Below are 26,133 nucleotides of genomic sequence, written 5' to 3'. Positions count from 1 at the left end.
GCACACTATAAGACTGTGGAATCATACATTGCTTTGTTACTGGTAAATTCACTGTTGGTGAAAAATATTTCTGGATTAGATACCTTTTTTGTTTTTTTGCTTCCAGACTGTTGACAAAATAAAGTATATTTAATGTCTGTCAGTCTCCTTTTAAGATTTTGACTCACTGTGGCGACCTGTTTGAGAAAATCTTGGATTGTGCAGAAAACTTTGAGTGATAGTTAAATTTTGTTGCCCCCACCCCAATCCCTTCACCATCTGTGACAAGGTCAGGGGAAGTTGCAACATTGGCAGTACCTCAGCATCATTTCCACTGTTTCATCAAGTCAGTGGACCACTCCTTTGGCGGTAACTCATAAACCAACAGAACCATGTGCCTTTGCAATAGTTTTAGAGAGAAAGTCAATGTGCAATGTGTTGCAAATTCATGTCCAGTTCCATGGTCAGAGGAGCTGTTAATGAAATTGTCAGGTGGCCAGTATTTTTTTCGTGCATGGACTTCTGTGACACAATCCTGCAGTTGCCATTGGACACAGCTTCTCAGAATTTCTTGGTGGTCAAAAGTCTCTTTGGGCTTTACCAGTTTAATTGCTTGCCTTTTGGAATATAGTCTGTGCCAAGAATTTATCAACAATATTTGGTACTGTTGATTCACAACATTCCCTGTTGCATAAACTATCTCAGTGACATCTGGGCAATTGACTGTACGTGAGTCTTTCAGTGCCTTCTGGAAAATTACTTCTGTTGCAAGCTGGAAAAATGCAGTTTATCTTCTCCCCAGAGGTCCAATTTTTTGGGGCATCTGCTTAGTAAAGATGGCCTCATCTACACTGAAGAGCACACCAAAGCCACCAACAACCTGCTGGCACCAAGAACCTGAAGAAGCTCCAGTTTTTTTTTTTTTTTTCTTTTTTTTTTTTTTTTTTTTTTTTTTTTTTAAAAAAAGATCTCTTATTATGATACATTCAGTTCCCAGGCTACACAGATTTGCCATCACCTTAACTGGCTGTGCCAAAATAGTTCAAGTTTGTGTGGTCTACGTATTAAAAGGTTTTCAGTGTCTCCAGCATTGTTTCTGTCCACCTTCTGTTTGGACTTCTTTACACCAGGTAAACCACTAACCCTTTTTGCCGATGCCCTTCCAGTATGGTAGTGGTGTGATTCTACACCATTGTAACCCAGATGGGACTGATCTGCCTGTTACTTATGCATTGAAGGCATTTTCCACAGTACAATGTAACTACGCACAAGTTGAAAAGGAGGTGCTGTCTATCATTTATGGCACTCAAAAGTTTCACATTTTATTGTTTTTAGAGAAGTTCTTACTCATCACCAACCACAAGCCCCTGGTTTCCGTAATCAGCCCTCACTCTAAGCTACCAGATCAGATTGCCCACCAGTTGCACAGGTGAGCTCTCTTTCTCAGTAATTATAGTTACGACATTTGTCATCTGCTCACCACCCAGCATGCTAATGCAGCTGCACTACTGCAGCTGTCAGCCAATCCTAGTCCAGAACTCAATCAACAGGAGACTCTAGTTTTTGCTTTGTATGGTACCTTGCAGCAGGCATTGCTGAATTTTCCTTTGATGGAGAGGGAGGTTGCGGATGGCATGGCTGCTGACCTGCTCTTCCAGAAAATCAGTTTAGCTGTTCAAATGGGCTAGCCCAAGCACACTCCTTCAGGAGTAGATTCAGTGTGGCACACATTTTTTTCAGCTGCTGGATCAGCTCAGCATTGTCTAGGGGGTCCTCATGCTTGCCATAGAGGAGTAAAACTGTAGATTGTCATCCCTCTGGCATTGTGTCCTTGCATATTCCAGTTTCTGCGTGCACCACACAGGGGTATGCCTCTCATGAAGACTTTGGTGCAGCCTCATGTCTACTGGCCAATGGTTAATCATAATATTGAACACCTTGTACCTTTGGGACAGAGCACATGTCGATTTTTTTGGGCTGCTTTGGATAGCATGTAGTTGTTGGTGATCAAGGCATTGTTAAATTTTCCCTATGCTGCCAAACTGTCCTCTACATCACTGACAGCCTTTATTCATGTGTTGTCAGTCAATTTTGGTAACTGTGGCTCTCCTCACACCCTCATCTCCAATAACAGTCAGCAATTTGTGTTGCAGAATTTGCAGATAGTTGTGCACTCAATGGTACCTAGCATCTCACTACTGCTTCATTTCAACCAGCTTCTAACTCAGAGATAGCACAATTTGTGAGAACATTTAAATCTCAAACGGAAGTCCTGGACTGCCTCCCCTCATGAGGACATGCTATCTAGTTTTCTTGCCAAGTACTAGATGACACAGATTAACATCACAGTGCAGCAGAGTATTTGCAAGGCCACTAGTTGTGGGGTCATTTGGATTTGTTACACGAAGAGTCACATGCCCTAGACCATTGTGGCTTGCCCCATTTTCTCCGTGGGGCTGCTGTTTTTCCCAATCTTTCAACCAGCAGCAGGGACCATAAAGATAAAGATCGGCATTTGTTTGTAGGGGACATCAGTCAGAAACAGCTGCTTCATCATTCCAGTCTGCTGCACCCCTGGCATGTGGGGCCCCCATTGCTACTGTCTCTAAGCCGACCAAGTAACAGGCTCGTTCACAGCACTGGTCCAGTTGAATGCTCCCAATTGTGGTAGCATGTACACCTGCTGCCGCCCCCTCCGTGCTTTCCGTTGTCCTGTCTTCGACCACAGACTGGGGCTCCTGAGGGTCTCGCACCCACGTCAGTTGATATGGAGCCCATGGAATTTGACCCGGTGCCCACTGCCCACTGCCCACCCCATGCACCAGCGGTTGAGTGTCCACTCCCACCACTGCCAGTAGATCAACCATCACCCCAGCCTCTATGATATTCTGCACCTCTGGCAGAGCTATCTGCAGTGGTGTTGCCTCTGTCAATGATACGACCAAAGTTCAGTATGGCAAAGTAGCCATACTATGTAATATAGTTCTTACACGTGTAACAGAGAAAGCTGGAACCATCCATTTGTTGCTATTCCTTATAATAGTTTTTTCCTCATTTTATCCCATTTTCTGAATGAGACATATATGATGGTTATATAAAACATTTACTTTCTTATTCAAGCTGATATTTATAAAGTATTGTTCAAAATATAATTTCCAGATAGCTGATGCTGACAACCTATCTGATTTACCTAAAAATGATTTTTATGAGTAAATATTCTTAATTTGAGGATTGGTACGAACTTGTGGAAGTGAAATTTAGAATGAATTAATATGTTACTCTTAATTTAATAATGTACCTCATCTGAAAACCTTTCAATATAGTTCAGCTTTTCCCAAAAATCACCTATTTCAAAAGTTATTCACAATTAGTATTTTTTTTTCTTCTAGAATGTTCAATTTTTAACTAGTTCTTATTCCTGAAATTCTCTCTCTGTGTGAGAGGTTAACAATGTCTGATAGATTTCTAATGTCTAGGTTATAGCCACACACCTGTGACATAAGTGTTTTATTGTTCTGTTAACTTGATAAAATTGTAGGCGGTATTATGGATGCTGAAATAAATAAATATCATTAATTTAATATAATAGCATAATGAAATTTTCATTCAAAACTTGCTTAATACCAGGAGAGCAGCTACAGACTGAATCACTAGCTTGATCGAGAATGTACTAAGTCTTATAAACCATGCTGCTGTTCAAAGTTATCATTCACAAATAGGTTGTGGATAATTTTCAAATTTCACAAGCCTGTGGTGAAGTTTCACAAATCTCCAAATATGATACTGCAGTTCACAGTTAGTCCTCAAAACTATGTGGAAATTTCACAAGGCTTCAACCAGTCTGTTGCTCAGTGTCTCAGTCCATGAGTGCAACTGCTGAAACTTCACTGATTTCCTAAACTCATGCTGAAATTTTACAATTCCCTAGACTCGCTGCCCAAAAAATTTTAAACACTGTATTTTTAACTCACACATTGCTCATCAGAACATATCTGTACTCACCAACCTATCAAAGTGAACTGACTCAAGGCCAACGGGCCACTGTTGATTGTGTTTACTTAAACTTATGGCTTGACTATTTTTGGGTTCATAAACATTTTATTTTTATCTGTTATTACTTTTATGTTGTAATTTCATGTAATGACACATTCCGTGACCTTGGAGATTTGCTTCTCAATTTGGTCCTACGGAACTTGACATGTAAATAAATATAAAATAAATTGTATGAACTTTTGGTTGAGGATGTCTAGCTGTGTGTTCCTCAATTACCATGGCATTTGCTACTGAGAGACTAAATATTTTCAGACAGAATGTTGTTTGTCATCCAGTGACAGGTCATTCAGATTCTTTGTTTCTTTAAAATGCACATGATACCTTTCATTGAGATTAATTTGAAAAGTCATGTAGAATAACTCCTGGGTGTTCTCATTTTGTAGGTGTATATATAAATAGGGAAAATACAGTATTTCTGACCCTCATTTGTTTCTGTTGTTGGACTCTTTTAAGTTGTCAAATGATTGAAGGAGTATGGGAGGAAGGGTTGCTGAGAAATAATTATTGGGTTACAAAATATGAGAGGTACACTCATTTCTTGGAATAATGTGGTGGTGAGAAGACAGAAGAAAAACAAGTATGGCAAAGTGCTTCAAATATCACTACTGTATCTTGCATCCAGTAAAACATTGCATTTCTTTTAACATCTGGAATGCATATTATTATATGTCTGTCATGATCTAGATGTTTAAATCAATGAAAAGATTAAACTCTAAAACTGTTTATTTTTACATACTTTATCAATATTAATTCACATTCTTGTACTTAAAACTAAGATATTTCTAAAAATTTGGTCAGTAGTAGGCAGCACTCAAGAAAGTGATGTAATCTGCGTGGTACGCTGGTTCTGTTTATGATGTTTATATGTAAGGCACTTTTCAGCTGCTTGTGTTGGCTTCTTGTTAGATTTGCGTTGCGAAGTTAAATGAAAGAAAATGCGCAGTGTGAAAAAGTAAACTATCTCAAAACCATTAATCAGGCTAAATCCCAGCATAAGGCCAAGTATTCCACCCACAGTAGCTGTTGGGAAAAAGATAATACAGGAACATGAGATCAGTGGTAATTCTTCTTTGTTTAATATAAGCACACTTTAAAATACAAGATGATAAATTAAATGAGAGAATTGTTGCAAATAATATCATTAAAGATGCAGCGATGAAATTTCCTTACAAACTGTTGAGACTTGCAAAATCTGCAATATAATGAATATGGTACACAGTGGCAGTTATGTTCATGACAAGTAAGAAATCTGGTTTTGGGCCTCTGTCTACTGCAAATTTCCACTTGTCATTACAAAATTACTCATTATGACAAATAAGGCTCCAACTACATACTTCTCAAGAAGATTTTTGCTTAACCCTCACTTGCTTGTGCTATGCATGTTTTGTACAACTTCCATAACCTTTCCTTCACGTCCAAAGACGTTTTTTTTTTCCATGTTTAGTGAACTTTTTATTTTATTTAGTTATCATATTTTTTTGTTGGTAACCTTTTACCTGTCCCCAGTCATCCTTTTTGTTTATTCATTATGCTTTTCTCAGCATTTAGTGATCTATTTTTCTTTGGTTATCTCTCTTATTGCTTTGCAATCCACTTTCTTTAGACAGCAATCCATGTCATGGTTAGTCTTCTCTCTTTATTCTCCAATAATTTTTTCCTCATTTATCAACGAATTTTCCTTTTTTGGCACACTTTTTCTGCATTTAGCAACAATCTCCCATTTCTTTTCAGTTGTATTTGCATTTCAATAATATTTTCAGTACATTTAGACTTTCTCTCTTGTTACAATTATACTGTCCTTCTACTGAACATCCACGTAATTAGGTCAGAGCAGGGTAGAAGATGTTGAATCGAACAAAATTCTCAAGTTAACCATGGGTCAGAAATACACAGTCCTGGAGTGACGGCTTGAAAATAACTATTGAGCATATCTAGTAGTGTGATTTTGCCCAATTAAGCTGCTACTTTGTTGTGCTTTGATGGATTTGCTTCACTGCACTTGTTGCCATGTGCTGTACTGGGTTGTCATCATCATGAAAATGTACACAAACTAGCTATTTGATAACCACATTTTTTTTAACAGAGCTGTGGGTGTAAGAAGATGGCAAGCTGAACATTTCTCAAACATAAAACTATCAGCAGCCAATACCTCTAGGCCTGTGGATGACTGCTTGAGGGAAAGAGATGTGTTTGACCCAAGAAAGTCAATACAGGATAGCAAAGAACAGTGAGGACTCTAGAACTGGATGAAGATGTATCCCACCATTCATCCAGAATCAGAGTAACAGCTCACAAAGTCTGTGTTACTCTTTGGCTTGTTTGGAATCAAACAAAGGAAAATGCTTTACATCCTTACTGTGCACAAAGGATCATACCTTTGGAAGTAGAATGTCATCCTAGACAAGCAAATTTTTGTGTCTGGACATTAAGGCACTGACAGCACCAGTGTCCCAACAATGTGAATTTTTCCTACTTCATCTTGTTTATGTATGAAGCTATTTTTACTAGTGAATCAGTATTTAATGTCAACAACCATCACTGGGGAAGGGGGAGGAGGGTGGGGTATGAAAGTTTCCGTTACATTTTAGAACATGGTGACCTTGATCGGTTTCCATCGAATGTATGGACAGAAACTATCAGTGACAACTTGCTTGGACCTCTCCAGTGAAATAGGACACAATAATTTACAATTTCTGCAAATGAAATTGTCCAAGTTGTTGGGAATCATTCCTCTCCACATGCATCCAAGGATGTAATTCCAGTAGGCTGCCGCAATCCCGCATTCCACTCCGACAATTGGTCATCAGTTGAATTAAGTGTTTGGATGCAGTTTGCCTAGTTTTGACTCTTCAGTTAAAATAATTATCTTTGGATAATTTAATTAGTAACTGCAGTCCTTAAATACAAGCTTGAGCAAGTTAGTTTAAAAGCACACACCTCTGCGCATTTGTCATTGATTGGCTATGGTGCATTTCCAGCCTATGGTTATATGGCAAATTTTGCTTAATTTGATGTCTTCTTCCCTGTATTGACCTTATTATCAGGTTGTCTTGTTGTTAGTTGAATAGAGTGCAGTGCCTCTCAAATTGTGAACAGAACAATGCAACTGAAGTACACTGCTCTCTATATCAACATGCTTCAAAGCACTATATCAGGCATGGACAATATATGCTGTGTCACTTTATGGTAACTATATTTTTCATCAGGGGAATTTCCAACTGAATTAGCTTACACCACATTGGTGTCATCATAATAGGACTCAAAAGATTTAAAACCTGTATTGCATTGGTCACTCATGCTCAACAACACCAGCTGATGACTACTCTCAACAAATTAGTGCTCTTAACTACTCTGAGTAGAAGGCAACAAATTTTGTGCTTGGTTTCTGTGTCAAAATTAATGGCATCCAGTCATCTCTATATGATCAAATTGACTTCTAGGTGGCCATTATGAACACCAGAAAAAACATCCAGTGCCATGGTGCTTGAAGATATTGAGCAAGGGAACACCTGAAATGGAACCCAGATCATTGACATCAGGTTCTCTTCACAAATGATTGAGTGATTTGTATGATACCTGAAATCATCATGGAAATGAGGGGAACTAGCTAGGTACCCTCACAACATCTCAGGCATTAAGTCCCAAGAGTTAAACAGGGAGGTGCCCCAATCATGTTTTAGCCTGGCATCATGTATGAATATCGTATTCCAGGAGGCAGAAATCAACCAAATGGAATAGCCTGTGCTGTGTTTGAAATGAACCCAGTTGAGTGTGCTTGGGATTAGTTGAAGCTTGTAGTGTGTCATTCCAGAAACCTTCCTTACCTACGGGATGATAAGGGAGAGCTGACATCAAAGGAAGGGGTAGCCTTGAGTATCAGTGTCTCAAGCACCTTCTAGATGGCATGCCAAAAAGGATTCAAGAATGTTACTGTGCACGAGGTAGAGCTACACATTATGAATGTTACACAGCAGCAAATTTTTATCTTACAGATGGACAACGATATCTATTTTCAAACAAACTGCCTTCATTTTGGATTTGATTTTGCTTTTATTTCATATAAAGTTACTTTATAGTTTCATAGAAAAATCCAGGATGGAAAGTAACTATATTCTGAGAAGGAAAGTGGCTACTCACCATATAGCAGAGATCCTGAGTTGTAGATAGGCACAACAAAGAGACTCTCACAATTACAGGTTTCGGCCGTTAAGATCTTTGTCAACAATAGACAGACATACATGCATGTGCACGCACACACGCACACACACACACACACACACACACACACACACACACATATGCACAAGCGAGCGATGGCGTGCGCACAAATGTAACTCACACTCATGATTGCAGTCTCAGGCAACTGAAACCACACTGTGAGCAGCAGCACCAGTGCATGATGGGAGTGGTGACTAGATGGGAGTAAGGAGGAGGCTGGAGTGAGGAGGGGATGGTATAGTATGGGAGGGGGGGGGGGGGGATGGCGGACAGTGAAGTGCTACAGGTTACACTGAAGACAGGCGAGAGGTGGGGAGGGGGCGGGGGTAGTAGCAGAAAAGGACAGACATGAAAAGACTGGGTATGGTAATAGAATGACAGCTGTTTAGTGCTGGAATGGGAACAGGAAATGGGCTGGGTGGGTGAGGACAGTGACTACTGAAGATTGAGGCCAGGAGGGTTACGGGAATGTAGGATGTATTGCAGGGAAAGTTCCCACCTGCGCAGTTCAGAGAAGCAGGTGTTGGTGGGAAGGATCCATCTGGCACAGGCTGTGAAGCAGTCAATGAAATGAAGGATATCATGTTTGGCAGCGTGTTCAGTGACAAGGTGGTCCTCTTGTTTCTTGGCCACAGTTAGTTGGTGGCCATTCATGAGGACAGACAGCTTTTTGCTTCTCATGCCTACATAGGATGCAGCACAGCAGTTGCAGCTTAGCTTGTAGATCACATGACTGGGTTCACAGGTAGCCCTGCCTTTGAAGGGATACTAACCACCAGAAATACCTCCTCTTTGATAGCTGCCACCCATGGTCATCACATTAGCAGTGACAAGCAGTCTCTCTCGAAATCTACTGAGGGTCTCACTGATCGTAATTATGCTCCCAACCTTTTACAAAAACAAATCTCCCATGCCCTATCTTTCCAATCTCCCACTGCTGCAGCCACAGAGGAGCATTCCCCTCATAACTCAGTACCACCCAGGACTGGAGCAACTGAATTACATTCTCCATCAGGGTTTCGATTACCTCTCGTCATGCCCTGAAATGAAAAATGTCCTGCCCACTATCCTTCCTACCCCTCCCTCAGTGGTATTGCACCGTCCACCAAACCTACACAATATACTTACACAACCCCTGCTCCGAATCCCTTACCTCATGGTCATACCACTGTAATAGATCTAGATGCATGACCTGTCCTATACATCCTCCCTCCACCACCTAATACTCCAGTCTGGTCACAATGTCACCTACCCTATCAAAGCTGGGGCTACCTGTGATACCAGTGATGTGGTCTACAAGCTAAGCTGCAAACACTGTGCTGCATTCTATGTAGGCATGACAACCAACAATCTGTCTGCTCACTTGAACGGCCACCAACAAACTGTGGCCATGAAACAAGTGGACCACCCTGTTGCTGAACACGCAGCCAAACTCTCTCTCTGTGTGTGTGTGTGTGTGTGTGTGTGTGTGTGTGTGTGTGTGTGTGTGTGTCTGCAACTCAATATCTCCGCTGTATCGTGAGTAGCAACTTCCCTTCTCATAATATTGTTTTAGTTTCACAGGTGATATTGCTTCATTCTCTGCTCCCACTGAATCAAGCCAATGTATTTTTGCAGATATAAAGCTGATGCAATATGTTTTTGAGCAGTTACTTTAATTTTACATCACATAAATAAAATATGTGGACCCCAATGAGTAAGTCAAACATGTAAACTGTAAAATGACCTTTGTTACCCATTGTTAAAGCTATCAGTGGCTCAGTGAGGAGTTCAATACACAGCACTAAAAATGTTTTATATTTGCCCAATAACATAAAATGTCTGACTGGTAGCAAAGAAAGTTTTGAATCCAATTTAAAATCATTTCTCTTGGATAGCTCCTTCTATTCTACTAAAGAATTTCTACTTAAAAACTGGTAGCCAGTAAAATTATATATATATGGCTGAAAGCAAGAGGAAACTACAGACATAACTTTTCCCAAGAGTATACAGGTCTACTACCTGGTTAAATGATGATGGCATCCTCTTGGGTAAAACATTCCGGAGGTATAATAGTCCCCTATTCAGATCACGGGGCAGGGGCCAGTCAGCAGGATGTCATTATGAGGAGAAACAAAACTGGCATTCTATGGATCAGTGTGTGGATGTCAGATGCCTTAATTGGGCAGGTATACCATGCGATCAAAAGTATACAGACACCCCCAAACACACACGTTTTCTGTATTAGGTGCATTGTGCTGCCATCTATTGCCAGGTACTCCATATCAGCAATCTCAGTAGTCATTAGACATTGTGAGAGAGCAGAATGGGGTGCTCCGCAGAACTCATGGACTTCAAACATGGTCAGGTGAGTGGGTGTCATACGTCTGTATGTGAGATTTCCACACTCCTAAACATCCCTAGGTCCACTGTTCCCAATGTGATAGTGAAGTGGAAACATGATGGGACATATACAGCACAAAAGCATACAGGCTGACCTAGTTTGTTGACTGACAGAGACTGCCGGCAGTTGAAGAGGGTTGTAATGTGTAATAGGCAGACATCTGTTCAGATCATCACACAGGAATTACAAACTGCATCCGGATCTACTGCAAGTACTATGACAGTTAGGCAGGAGGTGAGAAAACTTGGATTTCATGGTCGAGTGGCTGTTCATAAACCACACATCAAGCCGGTAAATGCCAAACGATGCCTTGCTTGCTGTAAGGAGTATAAACATTGGACAATTGAACAATGGAAAAACGTTGTACGGGGTGAAGAATACGATACACAATGTGGCAATCTGACGGCAGGATGTGGGTCTGGAAAATGCCCGGTGAACGTCATCTGCTGGTGTGTTTAGTGGCAACAGTGAAATTCAGAGGCAGTGGTGTCATGGTGTGGTCATGTTTCTCACGGAAGGGACTTGCACCCATTGTCGTTTTGCGTGGCACTATCAGAGCACAGGCCTGCATTGATGTTTTAAGCACCTTCTTGCTTCCCACTGTTGGAGAGCATTTCGGGGATGGTGATTGCATCTTTCAACATATTGAGTACCTGTTCATACTACATGGCCTATGGCGGAGTGGTTACACAACAATAACATCCCTGTAATGGACTGGCCTGCACAGAGTCCTGGGATGTTTTGGAATACCGACTTCATGCCAGGCCTCACTGACCAATATCAATATCTCTCCTCAGTGCAGCACTCTGAAGAATGGGCTGCCATTACCCAAGACACCTTCCAGCACCTGATAGACAGTATGCCTGAGAGAGTGGAAGCTGTCATCAAGGCTAAGGGTGGGCCAACACCATATTGAATTCCAGCGTTGCCGATGGAGATTGCCACGAACTTGTAAGTCATTGTCAGCTCGGTGCCCGGATACTTTTGATCACGTAGTGTAGGTCAGAAAATTTAAAAAGGAAAAAGGAAATGAGCATATGGTGTTAGTGGCCAGGAGATCCCAGGTGGGAAGTTCGCCGCCAAGGGCAAGTCTTATTGAGTGTGACGCCACATTGGGCGACTTGCGCATCGACACTGGGGGTGAAATGATGATGAGGACAGCACAACACCCAGTCCCTGAGGGGAGAAAATCTCCCACCCCAGCCAGGAATCAAACCCGGGCCCCTGCGGGTGGTAATCCAATGCGCAGACCATTCAGCTAATGTGGGGACATTTAAAAAGGAGATGGATAGCTTAAAATTAGATATACTGGGAATTAGTGAAGTTTGGTGGCAGGAGGAGCAGGACTTCTGGTCAGGTGAAAATGGCTCTGAGCACTATGGGACTTAACATCTGAGGTCATCAGTCCCTTAGAACTCAGAACTACTTAAACCTAAGGACATCACACACATCCAAGCCCAAGACAGGAGTCAAACCTGCGACCGTAGCGGTCGGGTTCCAGACTGAAGCGCCTAGAACCACTCGGCCACAACGGCCAGCTCTGGTCAGGTGAATACAGGATTATAAATACGAAATCAAATAGGGGCAATGCAGCATGAGGTTTAATAATGAATAAGAAAATAGGAAAACAGGTAAGCTGCTATGAACAGCATAGTGAATGCATTATTGTAGAGAAGATAGACATGAAGCCCACACCCACAGCAGTAGTACAGTTTATATGCCAACTAGCTCTGCAGATAATGAAAAGATTGAAGAAATGTATGATTAGATAAAAGAAATTATTCAGATAGTTAATGGAGATGAAAATTTAATAGTCATAGGGGACTGGAATTGCATTATAGGAAAAGAAAGAGAAGGAAAAATTGTAGATGAGTATGGAGTGCGGAAATTAATGTAAGAGGAAGCCACCTGGTAGAATTTTGCACAGAGCATAATTTAATCATCACTAATACTTGATTTAACAATTATGAAAGAAGGATTTATGTGTGCAAGAGATCTTGGAACCAGATATTTCCAGGAGCAGATGTGGACTCTGACCAACTTATTGGCTATGACCTGTGGATTAAAACTGAAGAAATTTCAAAAATGTAGGAAACTAAAGAGATGGGACCTGGATAAACTGAAAGAACCAGAGGTTGTAGACAGTTTCAGAAAGAGGATTAGGGAACCATTGAGAAGAACAGAGGATCAAATACATAGAAAGGACTAGCGGAAATCCCTGGATAACACAAGAGATATTGAATTTAACTGATGAAAGGAGAAAATATAAAAATGTAGTAAATGAAACAGGTGAAAGGGAGTATAAATGAGGTTGGCAGGAAGTGCAAAATGGCTAAGCAGGAATGACTAGAGGGCAAATGTAAAGATTTAGCAGCATATTTCACTAGGCGAAGGACAGATACCGCCTACAGGAAAATTAAAGAGGTCTTAGAAGGAAAGAGAAGCATCTGTATGAATATCAAGATGGAAAACGAGTCTTAAGCAAATAATAGAAAACTGAATGGGGTTGGAGTATGTAGAGGGTCTATACAAGGAACATGTACTTGGAGACAATGTTATAGAAATAGAAGAGGATGTAGATGTAGATGAAGATGAGATGGGGGATACAATATTGCAAGAAGAATTTGACAGAGCACTGAAAGACCTAAATTGAATTAAGGCCCCAGGAGTTAGGCCCCGTTAGAACTACTGATAGATTTGAGAGAGCCAGCCATGACAAAACTCTTCCATCTGGTGTGTAAGATGTATGAGACAGGTGAAATACCATCAGACTTCAAGAAGAATATAATAATTCCAACACCAAAAAAAGCAGGTGGCAACAGTGGTGAATATTATTGAACTATCAGTTTAACAAGTCATGGGTGCAACATACTAATACAAATTCTTTGTGCAAGAACGGAGAAACTGACAGAAGCCGACCTTGGGGAAGACCAGTTTGGATTGTGAGAAATGTAGCAATGCGTGAGGCAATACTGACCCTATGACTTCCCTTAGAAGATAGGTTAAGAAAAGGCAAACCTATGTTTACAGCTTTTGACAATGTTGAATGGAATACACTCTTTCAAAGTCTAAAGACGGCGGGAGTAAAATACAGGGAGCAAAAGGCTATCTACAATTTGTACAGGAACCAGATGGCAGTTATAAGAGTCGAGGGACATGAAAGGGAAGCATTGGTTGGGAAGGGAGTAAGACAGGGTTGTAGCCTCTCCCCGATGTTATTCAATCTGTAAATTGAGCAAGCAGTAAAGGAAACAAAAGAAAAATTCGGAGTAGGTATTAAAATCCATGGAGAAGAAATAAAAACTTTGAGGTTCGCCGATGACATTGTAATTCTGTCAGAGACAGCAAAGGACTTGGAAGAGCAGTTGAATGGAATGGACAGAAACCAGATGGCAGTTATATGTGTCAAAGTGTATGGTGGGGATGCAGTGGGTGAAAATGGATTGGGACAAGTTGTAGCTTATCCCTAGTGTTATTCAACCGACACATTTTGCAAGCAATAAAGGAAACAAAAGAAAAATTTGGATTAGGAATTAAAGTTCATGGAGACAAAATAAAAACTTTGAGGTTTGTTGATGACATTGTAATTCTGTCAGAGACAGATGACATTGTAATTCTGTCAGAGACAGCAAAGAATTCAGAAGAGCAGTTGAACAGAATTGGCAGTGTCTAGAAAGAAGGATGTAAGATGAACATTGAGAAAAGAAAAATGAGGATAATGGAATGTAGTAAAATTAAATCAGGCAATGCTGTAGAAATTAGAATAATAAATGAGACACTTAAAGTAGCAGATTAGAAGATGAGTTCCACTATTTAGTCAGCAAAATAACTGATGATGGGCAAAATAGAGAGGATATAAAATTTAGACTGGCAATGGAAAGAAAAACATTTCTAAAGAAGTGAAGTTTGTTAATTCTGAGTACAGATTTAAGTGTTAGGAAGTCCTTCCTGAAAGCATTTGTGTGGAGTTAGTCATATATGGAAGTGAAACATGGATGATTAACACTTTACATCAGAAGAAAATATAAGCTTTTGAAATGTGGTGCTACAGAAGAATGCTGAAGATCAGCTGGGTACATTATGTAACTAATGAGGAGGTACTGAAGAGAACTGGGGAGCAAAAAACGATTTTGGCACAGCGTAACTAGAAGAGATGAGTTGGTAGGACTCATTCTGAGACGTCAAGGGATCACCAATTTAGTACTGGAGGAAAGTGGGGGGGGGGGGGGGGGGGGACGGGGGGGAGTGGTAAGAATCACAGGTGCACGTGTGTGTGTGTGTATGTGTGTGTGTGTGTGTTTCCACACCACTTTGATAAAAATGAAATGTGTAACTAACTAACTTCACTTTCTTTCTTGAAATTTTTCCTCTTTATTTTTAATTTCACACATAAAAATAAACTGAAATCTACAACCAGTGACATATTATTAAGCAGTCAAATTTTATTCACATTGATTGGCATTTATCAAGGTTTAATTTCTCATCTTAAAAGTTCTTTTAGTTTCTGACATGATGAGTTGCTATCCACCTGGGTGACATTATTGTGATGCTATAGCAATGTTTATCATCTGTAAATTAAACCTGACACACATTAATCGGACTACATTCAACGCATACTTAGATTTGTGGCTGATTGTGATGTCAGCTTCATTTTATTTTCTTCTTTTACATAGGCTCAACCAATTCAGACTCAAAATGCTTGTTTCCAGTGGGCTACATCTAATTCCTATTAATTTTGCTTTTCCAAGTCTACATTTGTACAGTCTTTAACCTTTTTAGTATTTATTTCAGTATATCTACTTTTTTGTGCCACACAGTAATGTTTTTCACTCTTCATTTAATTAAGTGACAGATTTGCCAACTTACCCACAAAAGCCTGCCATTCAAGGAAGATATCTGTTCGATATTCATTAATTGTAAGATCTATGAAGAATATGTGGATGACACTGTGCCTTTCAGGACTCAAATTTCCACTGTAAAGTAAAAATGCTGGTAAACACTACAGTGAGTCGTGATATATGAAATAATGTAAAAAATTAAATACTAGAAACATCAAAACAGTATAAAAAGAGCTGTACTTCTCTGAAAGAGCTTACAGGAGTAAATTTGAAGAAAGTAAACTGTTTGTTGAAATAGTATTGGCTGTGGTCTCAACAGTATAAATGAGACTTGAGCAATCTGGCAAACAGTTACATGGTTTATCATTATATTCAATGTCATATTTTATTGTTTTGTCATATTTTCCCCTGTGAATGGCTTGAAGTACCTCTGAAACAAATACAATACAATGAAAATCATTATAAATGTGGAAGCAAGTGAAAACATAATTTTATTGTAGCAGAAATGAAGATAGCACTAAAAATAGTAATTGAAAGTACAAGGCAGAATGACCATAAGTATAGAAAGGACAAAATGCTACTCACTTAGCAATTCAAGTTTGCTAAGTTAGTTTATGGTCAGTCTGTAGCAGTTCTTCTTCTTCTTTTGTGGAAGTTGAGAATGTCTCTACAGTCAAATGTATTATTGTGGTTCATGCACAATGTTTCAGTAATATTTGAAAACATTAAAAGCATACTAAAGTTTACTCAGATAAAATACAGAATCTGTTGAGATGCAATGTAACAACATAATTCTTAAAGTCCAAATCACATAGTGCCATAGAATAGAACATGTGTAACAAATGCATCAGTGTCAGCAGTATATATAAGGATGTAATATTTGGTGCACCACAGGGAAACATGACTTGACTGCTCACGTTGTCAATACATAAAAACACACTTGTTAAGTGAGCAGGAATTTGAGATTGTTTGTCACCACTTCTGCTGTGCATGAAAAAGTATTAAGACTGCCAGGTAATTTAGAATACTACAATAAAATCTAGTTACATGCAGGATTAAAAGAGGGTGCTACACCAGTACTGAGAATCTCTCTGATTTTTGTGAAAAATGTTACATCAGCGAGTTATTTGCACACCAAAAAATGTGTTGCAAAGACAATGCCCATGAGGGAATAAGGAATAGTTGTAGGTAAACGACTAGAATTCTCTTGGATACAGATTTATCCACACTTAGCTTCTACACAGATACAAGTCCGGAAGCTAACTGCCGTTAGCGTCCAACATCCTGCCCAAAGCCCTCTCCTCAAAGATAGCACACTTACCCACTGAACAAATATCGATATTTATGGCACTCTACGCCACATAGCCCCCCCCCCCCTCCCCCCACAGTATGGAGTACGTCCCTGTGAATGGGGTGGGTGAGAAGTTAGGAAGGTAACGTACAATTCTTCTGCGTCAGGCAGAAGCGGTCGACTGGTAGGAGACTGGGGGGTGAAACCCGGTACGTTGGCAGCGAAGTCAGCAAGCGACGCCAGCGGCTGAAGACGACGTCCCGTCCTGGAGTGGAGGTGTAGCACTTCGTCAGCAGGCAGGCGGAGAATCACCTTGCCAGAAGGCCTAACAAAGGCACACAAATTGCCACACACAGCACTTCTGCTCAATTTAAAGCAGCGCACCACATGAGATTCTGCACTTCCTCCCTCAACATTGTCACACGCGAGTACCACACACACCGTATCGCCATCTACGACAACACATAATTTATGTATGCCATCAGGGTGTACATGTATTGTGAATTCTTGGGTGGCACCTGTACGAGCAATGGTAGGGAGGCAGGGAGGTGTGGGAAAGCCATGGCAGGGGGAAGCATTTGCTAAGAGGGGGGTGGCAGGTGCACTGGACTGCGCAGGAGATGACCTCGGGCGATCAGCTGACAGACAAGGTAGCATGACCGAAGGCAATGAGGAGCCAGAGTGGATTGAACGGCGTGACAAAGAGTTGTCACACGAAGATGGTAACACAATGGTAGAGTCCGAGTGGTTGGCAATTCAACTGCAAGGGCTGTGAGGAGTGAAGCCCCGAAAAGATTGGCCACTCGAATTAGATGAACGCGGAGAAGGAGCAGTGCTCGGCAGAGAAGCACGCTGTGGAGAACCTATACCTGAATGCATGGTATGGGAAGATGGATGGCCGCTCGAAGCAGGAGTGGGAGAAATAGGGGCAGAACCAGGGAGGTTCGCCTGAGGCTCAATGAAAGCTGGTTTCACTCGGTTGAGTGAGACCGTGGTTACAGTGTCTTTTATGAGGAGATCCATGTTATTCTCAGAGCATTTGATGACCTTGTAAGGACCTGTGTAGGACGACTGAAGCGGGGCTTTGATTGAGTCGTCTCTGAGAAACACGTACTCACAAGAGTCTAGCGTGCGCGGTACGTACACGCGCAGAGGTGTATGAGCAGCCGGAGGTGGCGGCTGAATTTTGCTGCAGTGCAAGTGCACCCGCTCAAGACGTGAAGGGAGTTCAGAGGGCCGTGGAAGTGGGGTGGGAGTGACTAATTCTCCAGGCAAAACCTGAGGTTGTCCATACACAAACTCGGCTACGGAACCCTTGAGGTCTTCCTTGAAAGTCGCACGAAGGCCAAGAAGCACGAAGGGCAGTGCCTCTGTCCATAGTGAGTCATGGCAACGCAGGGCAGACTTTAAGGTGCGATGCCATCGCTCGACAAGCCCATTGCTTTGGGGGTGGTATGCAGAAGTATGAATTTTGACAATACCACACATTTTAAATAAGTCAGAGAAAACTGAAGACTCGAATTGTTGCCCCTGGTCAGTGGTGAGGTAAACAGGTGAGCCAAATCTAGAGATCCACGAATCTAAGAATGCTCGACTTACTGTCTCAGAGGTAATGTTCGGAATAGGCACAGCCTCAGCCCACCGAGTCATCCTGTTAATAGCTGTAAACAAGTAACGGAAACCCTCGGAGGGGGGCAAAGGGCCTACGAGGTCGACATGAACATGGTGAAACCGGCCTGGCGATCGGGCAAAACAGCCAAGGGGTGGGGAAGTGTGCCTGGAAACTTTGTTCTGTTGACACAACATGCATGCCCTGGCCCAAGACTGACAGTCGCGGCGCATGTCTCTCCAGACAAACCGTTCAGCTACCAGACGAGTGGAAGCTTTGACACCGGGGTGTGCTAATGTGTACTTTGTCAAAGACCTGGCGTTGAAGGGGCTTAGGAATGAATGGCCGCAATGTACCAGTCGATTCATCACACCACGCTAAGTCAGATATGCCAGGGAAAGTAGAGCGTACTGGTTGGAGAGAGGAGCTGTGGTCCGAAATTAACTGCATGGTATCGAGGTTTGCCGATTGCAACCGAGGTAGGTCCGTTAAGTCAATTAAGGTTGTGACAGCACCAACACACGAGAGAAAATCAGCAACCACATTGTCCGCTCCTCGGATGTAGTGAATGTCATTTGTAAATAGCAAGATGTAATCGATGTGACGAAAGCGTCATGGGGGCGGATCAGCCACAGGATTTTTTATGGCAGGAACCAACGGCTTGTGATCGGTGAGCACATAGAAATCTCGTCCCTCAACATCAGTTCTGAAGTGTCTTAGGGCCTCGTAAACTGCAAGTAATTCTCTGTCGAATGCTGAGTATTTCTTCTGCGCGTTGTTTAGCTTTTTTGAGAAAAACTGCAGGGGGGGTCGTAACATTGTTGTATGTCTGACCCAGTACTGTGCCGATAGCATTGTCACTAGCATCAGTAGTGATAAACATTGTGGCGTGTGCACATGGGTGAGCAATAGTGACAGCGGAGGCCAACAGCTGTTTGAGTTAGTTAATTGCCTTGTCCATGTCTGGTGTCCATGGGACCCGGCAGGTGCCAGAAGTTTGTGGACCAGCGAGAGCATCTATGAGAGGAGCCTGCACCGCAGAAGCGGCTGGCAGATGTTTTTGGTAATAATTAACTCTTCCGATGAACCTGCGTAATTCCCTATAGGTCTGAGGGCGTAGCATCTCGAGAACAGGCTTGATCTTGTCCTGCGGTGGTGTCAGACCGTCCGATGACACAACATAACTTACGAATGTGACAGATGACTGGTGCAATACCAGCGGCTGCTAAAATATCTGTCACGACTTGAACACGCTCCTCACTCTGTTCCAAAGTAGAAGCAAAAACCAATATGTCGTCCATGTATACGAAACAAAAGTCTAGATGGAATAAAGTTTGATTGATGAAACGCTGCCACGTTTGGGGGTGTTTTTCAACCCAAACGGCATAAATTTGTATTGGAGTAGCCCGAAGGGAGTGGTTATGGCAGTCTTTTCAATATCCTCCGGAGCCATAGGAATCTGATGAAATGCGTGCTTACAGTCCAAAACAGAGAAGTACTTTGCACCTGCGAGCGCATGATTGAAGTCTGCAATGTGTGGGACTGGATATTTATCAATGATGGTGCGGGCATTTAAACGCCTATAGTCTCCGACCATATGCCATGTACCGTCTTTCTTTTGGTCAAACAGGATAGGACTAGCCCAGCAACCAGAAGAAGGTTCAATTATTCCCTTTTGTAATAGATCATCTAATTGTTCTTTTGCAATTTCCATAAATTCCGGGCTTGAGGCGGCGTGGGCGTTGCGATATGGGCCTCCCATCGGTTAGACGTAACCGATGAACTGTGCCATTAGTGACTACTGCAATACGTGGCGTGGCATGACAGTGAGATGTCCGTGAAGCGGAGCAGGCAGTGGCGGACGGGCAAAGCTGTGGCGCTGAGGGCATGGAAGTACAGGTGTGCCAACTGCTCGTAGGCTGCGTAAAGGCCGCACACATGTTAACATGGGCGAGGTTGGTACACTGGGTCTTGGTAGCGGGCCATGCCGCTATGAGCGCTGTAGGCACGAGTGGGCGTGGCCAAACAGCAGCTGGCCGTAGTTCATTGCCACGAGCTTGGGAATTTAATTGTCCATTCGGAACGCAAGGAGCATGAGCACTCGGGCATACACTATCATTACAAAAGCGGGTGCTGACACAGTTTACATAGTTCACAACATTGTCGTTAATGTGTGCGGGCATGGGAATACCAGATTGGCACGGACTGACCTTGTCTGTAGCTGACGAGTCGTCTCCTTGTAGTGCCACGAGGCGTTGTTGTGTGGAGGCCAACTCGTGGTGTATGTTGCGGAGATGCAGCAGCATTTCCGTACGTTCCATCCGCAACTTCGAAGACTTGGCGCACTCCACTAGCCACTTGTTTGTCCAAGATTGCAGCTCCAAGGATAGGTTTACACACTTCTTAGCACAGCACACATGTTTGGTGTTAGCCGAACTGTCACTCGGCGGAGTGAAAGGAATAAGTTTGTTAAGGGGTGAGGGGAGGGGGGGGGGGGGAACACAGTATTTTGCACAAAATCTAGTGACAACTGATAGTGCTTGAGGAAGTCAATTCCGAGAATAGGTTCTTCAATTGTTGACACTAGAAACGTCCACTACAGCTTGCACTCAGGCGAAAGTTTCACTGTATACAAAGTGGAACCCGAACACTGTAGGGTAGACAAGTTCACTGCACGAAGTACCATTTTGTGTGGTTGCACTTTATTGGTTGCTAGGCGAACCGGCAGCAAAGAGACATCTGCACCAGTGTCTACCAGAAAACATACACCTGATCGTAAATCGCGAACATAGACTCGACCACACTTACTTTTGTTGTCCGAAACGGAGTGCAACGTGGGATGGTGCCCGTTGTTTACATCGCAGGAGGTGGCACAGTAGCCTACCTGCGGTTGGAGTTTGGGTAAGAACACGGTGACTGGCATTTGCGAGCTTGCTCCCCGAATCTCGTGTGGAAGAAACAGTAAGGTTGGGCGGGCCTGTGCTCCTGTGGGTAGTTGCTAGGTGATGGAGTATGTGCCCCAGAGTCTTCCACTGAGGCCGATGCACTGTCGTTGCGGGGAGTTGAAGGTGCAGGCAGGGCGGCTAGTTTAACAAACTTGTTATTAGCAGCACCAGACAAGGGCGTGGCGTCAGAAAGCGTCTTAGTGCGGTCACGTCCAGAATGCAGTGCACGGAGCTCACGTTGCCTGGCGGAGTATGCTCTGTCGGCAGCGCGTAAATGTTCATTTACTGGCCTATCTTCGTATGCAGAGATTTCAGTCTGGACAGGCAAAGGCAGCTTTTCAGTCTAGATTTCTGCGAGCATGTCATCAGGCATAACTTGCTCATCGACGAGAAGATGGATGCACCGCCACAGCTGGGACGGAGACCTGTCACCGAGACGCTCTTCGTAGATAAGCTGTCGCACATTTTCTCTCCTGGTTTTAGAGACGCGCTCCAGTATCGTCTGTTTCACCACAGCATACTTCTCTGCTAGGGGGGAGCTTTGACCAGATCGTAAATTAAATCGACGTGGTCGTGAAGATGGTTCATGAGGCAGGCGAAGGGTGCGTCGTCATCCAAAGCACAGACATTGAATGTTTGCTCAACCAGGTTAAACCAGAACTCCGGGTGAGTGGTTTGAAGTCTGGTAGTTTCGGCAGATTCGGCACTGCAGCCACTGTGGAGGTGCACCTGTTACTTCGGATGGAAGTAGAGCATGCAGAAGATAGCGAGTCCGAATTATTGGCATCCTGTAATGCGGGAATCGTGAAATTCACTTGACGCCGGGGGGGGGGGGGGGGGGCTGAGATGCGACGGTCGCTCGAACGGTGTGAGGATCGTAGTCAAAATGTGCATTCTCATTGACATGGTAGCTCGGAGAGAAGCCACAAGTACTTAAGTACGCCGGTGAATGTCCATTATGCACACAGTATTCACTCGACCGTGAGTGGTGGGGCTGGTTGTAGATGTCGGAGTAATTACTGTCCAGCACAGAATTGTTGACTTGATTAGAAGCAACACAAGGATCCTACACACGTCCACTAGGATGCACACTCGATGTGATATTTGCTGTTTGGTGAGCATTGAACACCTGTTGACTAGCCGGCGCGGAAGGATACACATGTGGCAGGAACTGATTCGAGTTTGAATTTACTACTGGATTTTCCAAAGTAGCAAAACCTCGCTCGACACCACGAACTGTATTGAATTGTGCATTCGACACAGGAGTAGGAATGTTCCGACCAACACTCTGTGGAGAACATGTGGGAAGGTCTAGGCTAACAAAGCCAGAGTCCACGACCGTTGGCGGTTGGAAGAAACTGGCGGCACTCGATGAATTCCACTGCATGTTCTGCCTGAAGGATTCCGAAGATTCTTACGACATGTCCACTATGACGGCAGGAGTGCTGGAGAGATGTTGCTGAAATCCGGGTGGCAGTGAGTGCTGAAAGGCCATTGTCTGGAACTGAACAAAGGCCCTCGCGATCGCGGAGAAACCCGACGCAGTAGGTGTGTAAATAACCTTCAGGCGGTAACTCGGACGCGTATTACACAAAAAACGGGGTCACCAGTGAGGGAATAAGGAATAGTTGTAGGTAAACAACTAGAATTCTCTCAGATACAGATTTATCCACACTTAGCCTCCGGACTTGTATCTGTGCAGAAGCTAACTGCCGTTAGCGTCCAACATCCTGCCCAAAGCCCTCTCCTCAAAGATAGCACACTTACGCACTGAACAAATATCGATATTTATGGCACTCTACGCCACACCCATCTACATACGTTTTATAAAGTGATATAGTATGGGAGACTACAAATGGCAGAGGCTGCAAAGTATCCATTCTAGCTGTGTGCTGGAATCCTGCTCTGCTACCAGGTTGTCAACCTTGATGCTGGCCACAGTTTGGCAATGGCCATTCATTCAGGTGGACAGATGGTTGATAGTCATGTCCACATATAAGATGGTGCAGAAGAAACAGCAGAATTGATATGCGACTGCTTCCATAGGTGACACCCTCTCTCCTAGGATAGAATATGCTTTTAATGATACTGGATTATGGTGTGGCTCATAGAGCAGATTCTGTATCTGGATCTTTCCCTGGCTTGTAACACATGTGGCAAGTGATTGCTCCTTTCCACATTTTTGAGTGTCAGTAATTCAGAGCTGATTCATTCCACACCACACCTTATGTGAGACACATGTCCATCAGTTCCTCATTGCTGCACTCCAGGATAAAGTTAGGGAATTACTGTCTGCTATGTAAAGCATCACTATAATTCTTATATATTTTGTGCATGAGGTGCTCCATGCCTCTTAAGCACTTGGAAAAGAAGAAAATCATCACCATGAAGATGCCTTATTATTTTATTTATTCAATTACTAGTTTTGATAACATTGTCATCCTATTACTAAAACATCTAAATTCAAAAAGGTTACACACATTCCATAAGTGGCAATATCTAAAAACAATTTTTTTTAAAGTTTCAGGTTATCTACAAATATAGATACTTACGAAATATTTGTACTGCTTTTGAATCAGGATTTTGAGTTAACGTGTCATCTATGATGATGATATTGATGATGATAAACTAGTTTTTGAATAAATAGTCACTTCGCAGCTTCTCATCAAGTGTGTCTTCTCTTTTCATCTGTTTGTATTTTTATGTACTGGTCATTTGAATGTCTGTAATTGACTACTTATTCCTCTTCAAAAACTCCTCAATGGACAGAAAGAGTTGCTAAGGAAGTACAACTTTATTCTACATTAAGTGAAAACACTTCTGCTGTCTGTCAGACCTTTTATTTTCATGGACAGATTATCAATGAACTTTATGGCAGTGTATTTCACTGCTTCCTGTGTTGAAGTTAGATTCATTAGAAGGAAGTGCAGATGCTTTTCAGTTCTGTGATTGATTTAGGGAATATCTCTATTAATCTGGAGTTGCAATGGCTTAGAGACAACAAATGTCACCAGTGAATAAATGTACAGTGAATCTGTGGTTAATATTCCCAATTGTTTATACAGATTTCTGCATGAAGTACATGTGTAAATGTTGCACTTAATTCTAATTACCTTATTTTGTGCAGTGAATACTTTCTGCTTAAATTTGGAGTCACCCTGTAATCTATATTACTAATTGACTAATGGTTCATGGTCCCAGTTGTAGGTTGCCTATCCAATGTTTTCCAGAGGCAACAAAAATTGCATTTTCAATATTTCATATAATTTTTGACCAAATTTAAAATGCTATCATAATATACTCATCAAGATGTATAGTTTTAATAAAGATTTAACACAGTAAGACAAGTATTACATTTAGAAACTGTGTAAAAGTCTTGAGGCAGTGTAGCTCATTACGTGCAAATTACTCTGACTAAATTCATCCTATTTGAGAAGGGAAGCATTTAGTGTCTTCCCACAGACTTTAAACATAATTTCAAATCTTAATGAACTTTTCTCTCACATACATGCTTAATGTCAAATATTTAATACATCAACTCATTAGTAAAGTAATCAGGTGTCTGGAACTTTCTTACATGGGAGAAACAGCTATGTACAGATATCAGTGAATAAAAATTGGCAAAATTTATTAATGTAATCAGTTCTGTATTACCAAAGCTGGCAATTTTTCTTATGGCAAATATAGCTGAATCTACACACTTTAGTTGGGCTATTACATGCTGTACCAGTTCAAGTTTTCATTATTATGTACACTTAGGAACTTAAACTTTTCTACTCTGCTTATTATTTTTTGTTGGTACTCTAAAATGATAGGTACAATATTTCTAGAAGAACAAAACTGAATGAGCTATATTTTTCAATGTTCAAATCTATTCAACCTGTAAAAAAAATTAATAACTTAGTGGCATTTTCATATAAATACTTTTTACAAAACATCTGCAAGGGCATGAACAAGAGCTGCCAAGGAACATAGATAATCAACAACTTAATGACATCTAAGAGTAAAGAGCATCTAGGGATATACATTGACTTGCAGCACATAATAAAATATTGGCTTTTTTGCTCTTTACCATATTCCCATCCGCTGCCTAATACTAATGGTACTTTCTCGTGAAATGGCCACAGAATCCAGTTCATATGATGGTTGATGGAGGAGTAGGTAAGTCTGCAAAGTCTGTTGTGAAACCATCAGGCATCTTGTCCAGTTAGTTGTTGCAATGTCAGTGGTGCAGAAAACTGGTTTAATGTGGCAATGGAAATCTGGTGTGGGTTGTTGTTGTTGTTGTTGTTGTTGTTGTTGTGGTCTTCAGTCCTGAGACTGGTTTGATGCAGCTCTCCATGCTACTCTATCCTGTGCAAGCTTCTTCATCTCCCAGTACCTACTGCAACCTACATCCTTCTGAATCTGCTTAGTGTATTGATCTCTTGGTCTCCCTCTACGATTTTTACCCTCCACGCTGCCCTCCAATGCTAAATTTGTGATCCCTTGATGCCTCAAAACATGTCCTACCAACCGATCCCTTCTTCTAGTCAGGTGTGGGTAGCATTGATATAAACCTTAAATGCCTCATCTTTCCACTAAAAACTGTTTGGAGTCCATCATATCATGACTGTAGGGGCTCATGCCTAACAGAGACCAGTTTGCATGTCCAAACAACAGAAAAAATGAATGGGTGGTGAATATCATGCTCCCTTTGTGCAAGGTATGAATGTAAGTATTGAACAAAGTTTTACAACTTAATAAAGTGAACAGACATAATGTTGAAGAATTAATCAGGAACCTGAATTGGTTGGCAATAGCCCAGTTCTGCTGTT

The 26,133-nt window shown here is 42.0% G+C and overlaps 1 protein-coding gene across 2 annotated transcripts in view; it reads right to left on the bottom strand.

The window, feature by feature from the left end:
* Nucleotides 1–4,831: 4,831 nt before the first annotated feature.
* The window catches only part of LOC124607265 (sodium channel protein Nach-like), a 115,473-nt gene continuing 94,171 nt past the window's right edge, over nt 4,832–26,133 (bottom strand). For both annotated transcript variants that reach the window (XM_047139541.1, XM_047139542.1), the window contains exons 7-9: nt 15,730–15,901; nt 15,500–15,606; nt 4,832–5,052 (exon numbers count right to left, since the gene is read on the bottom strand). In XM_047139541.1, coding sequence (XP_046995497.1) covers nt 4,844–5,052; nt 15,500–15,606; nt 15,730–15,901 — 488 coding nt within the window. In that variant the 3' untranslated portion in view covers nt 4,832–4,843. The remainder of the gene's footprint in view (nt 5,053–15,499; nt 15,607–15,729; nt 15,902–26,133) is intronic.

Source organism: Schistocerca americana, chromosome 3 (assembly GCF_021461395.2).
Source record: "Schistocerca americana isolate TAMUIC-IGC-003095 chromosome 3, iqSchAmer2.1, whole genome shotgun sequence".
Taxonomy (NCBI): Eukaryota; Metazoa; Arthropoda; class Insecta; order Orthoptera; family Acrididae; genus Schistocerca; species Schistocerca americana.
This window is presented reverse-complemented; position numbering and strand designations above follow the sequence as displayed.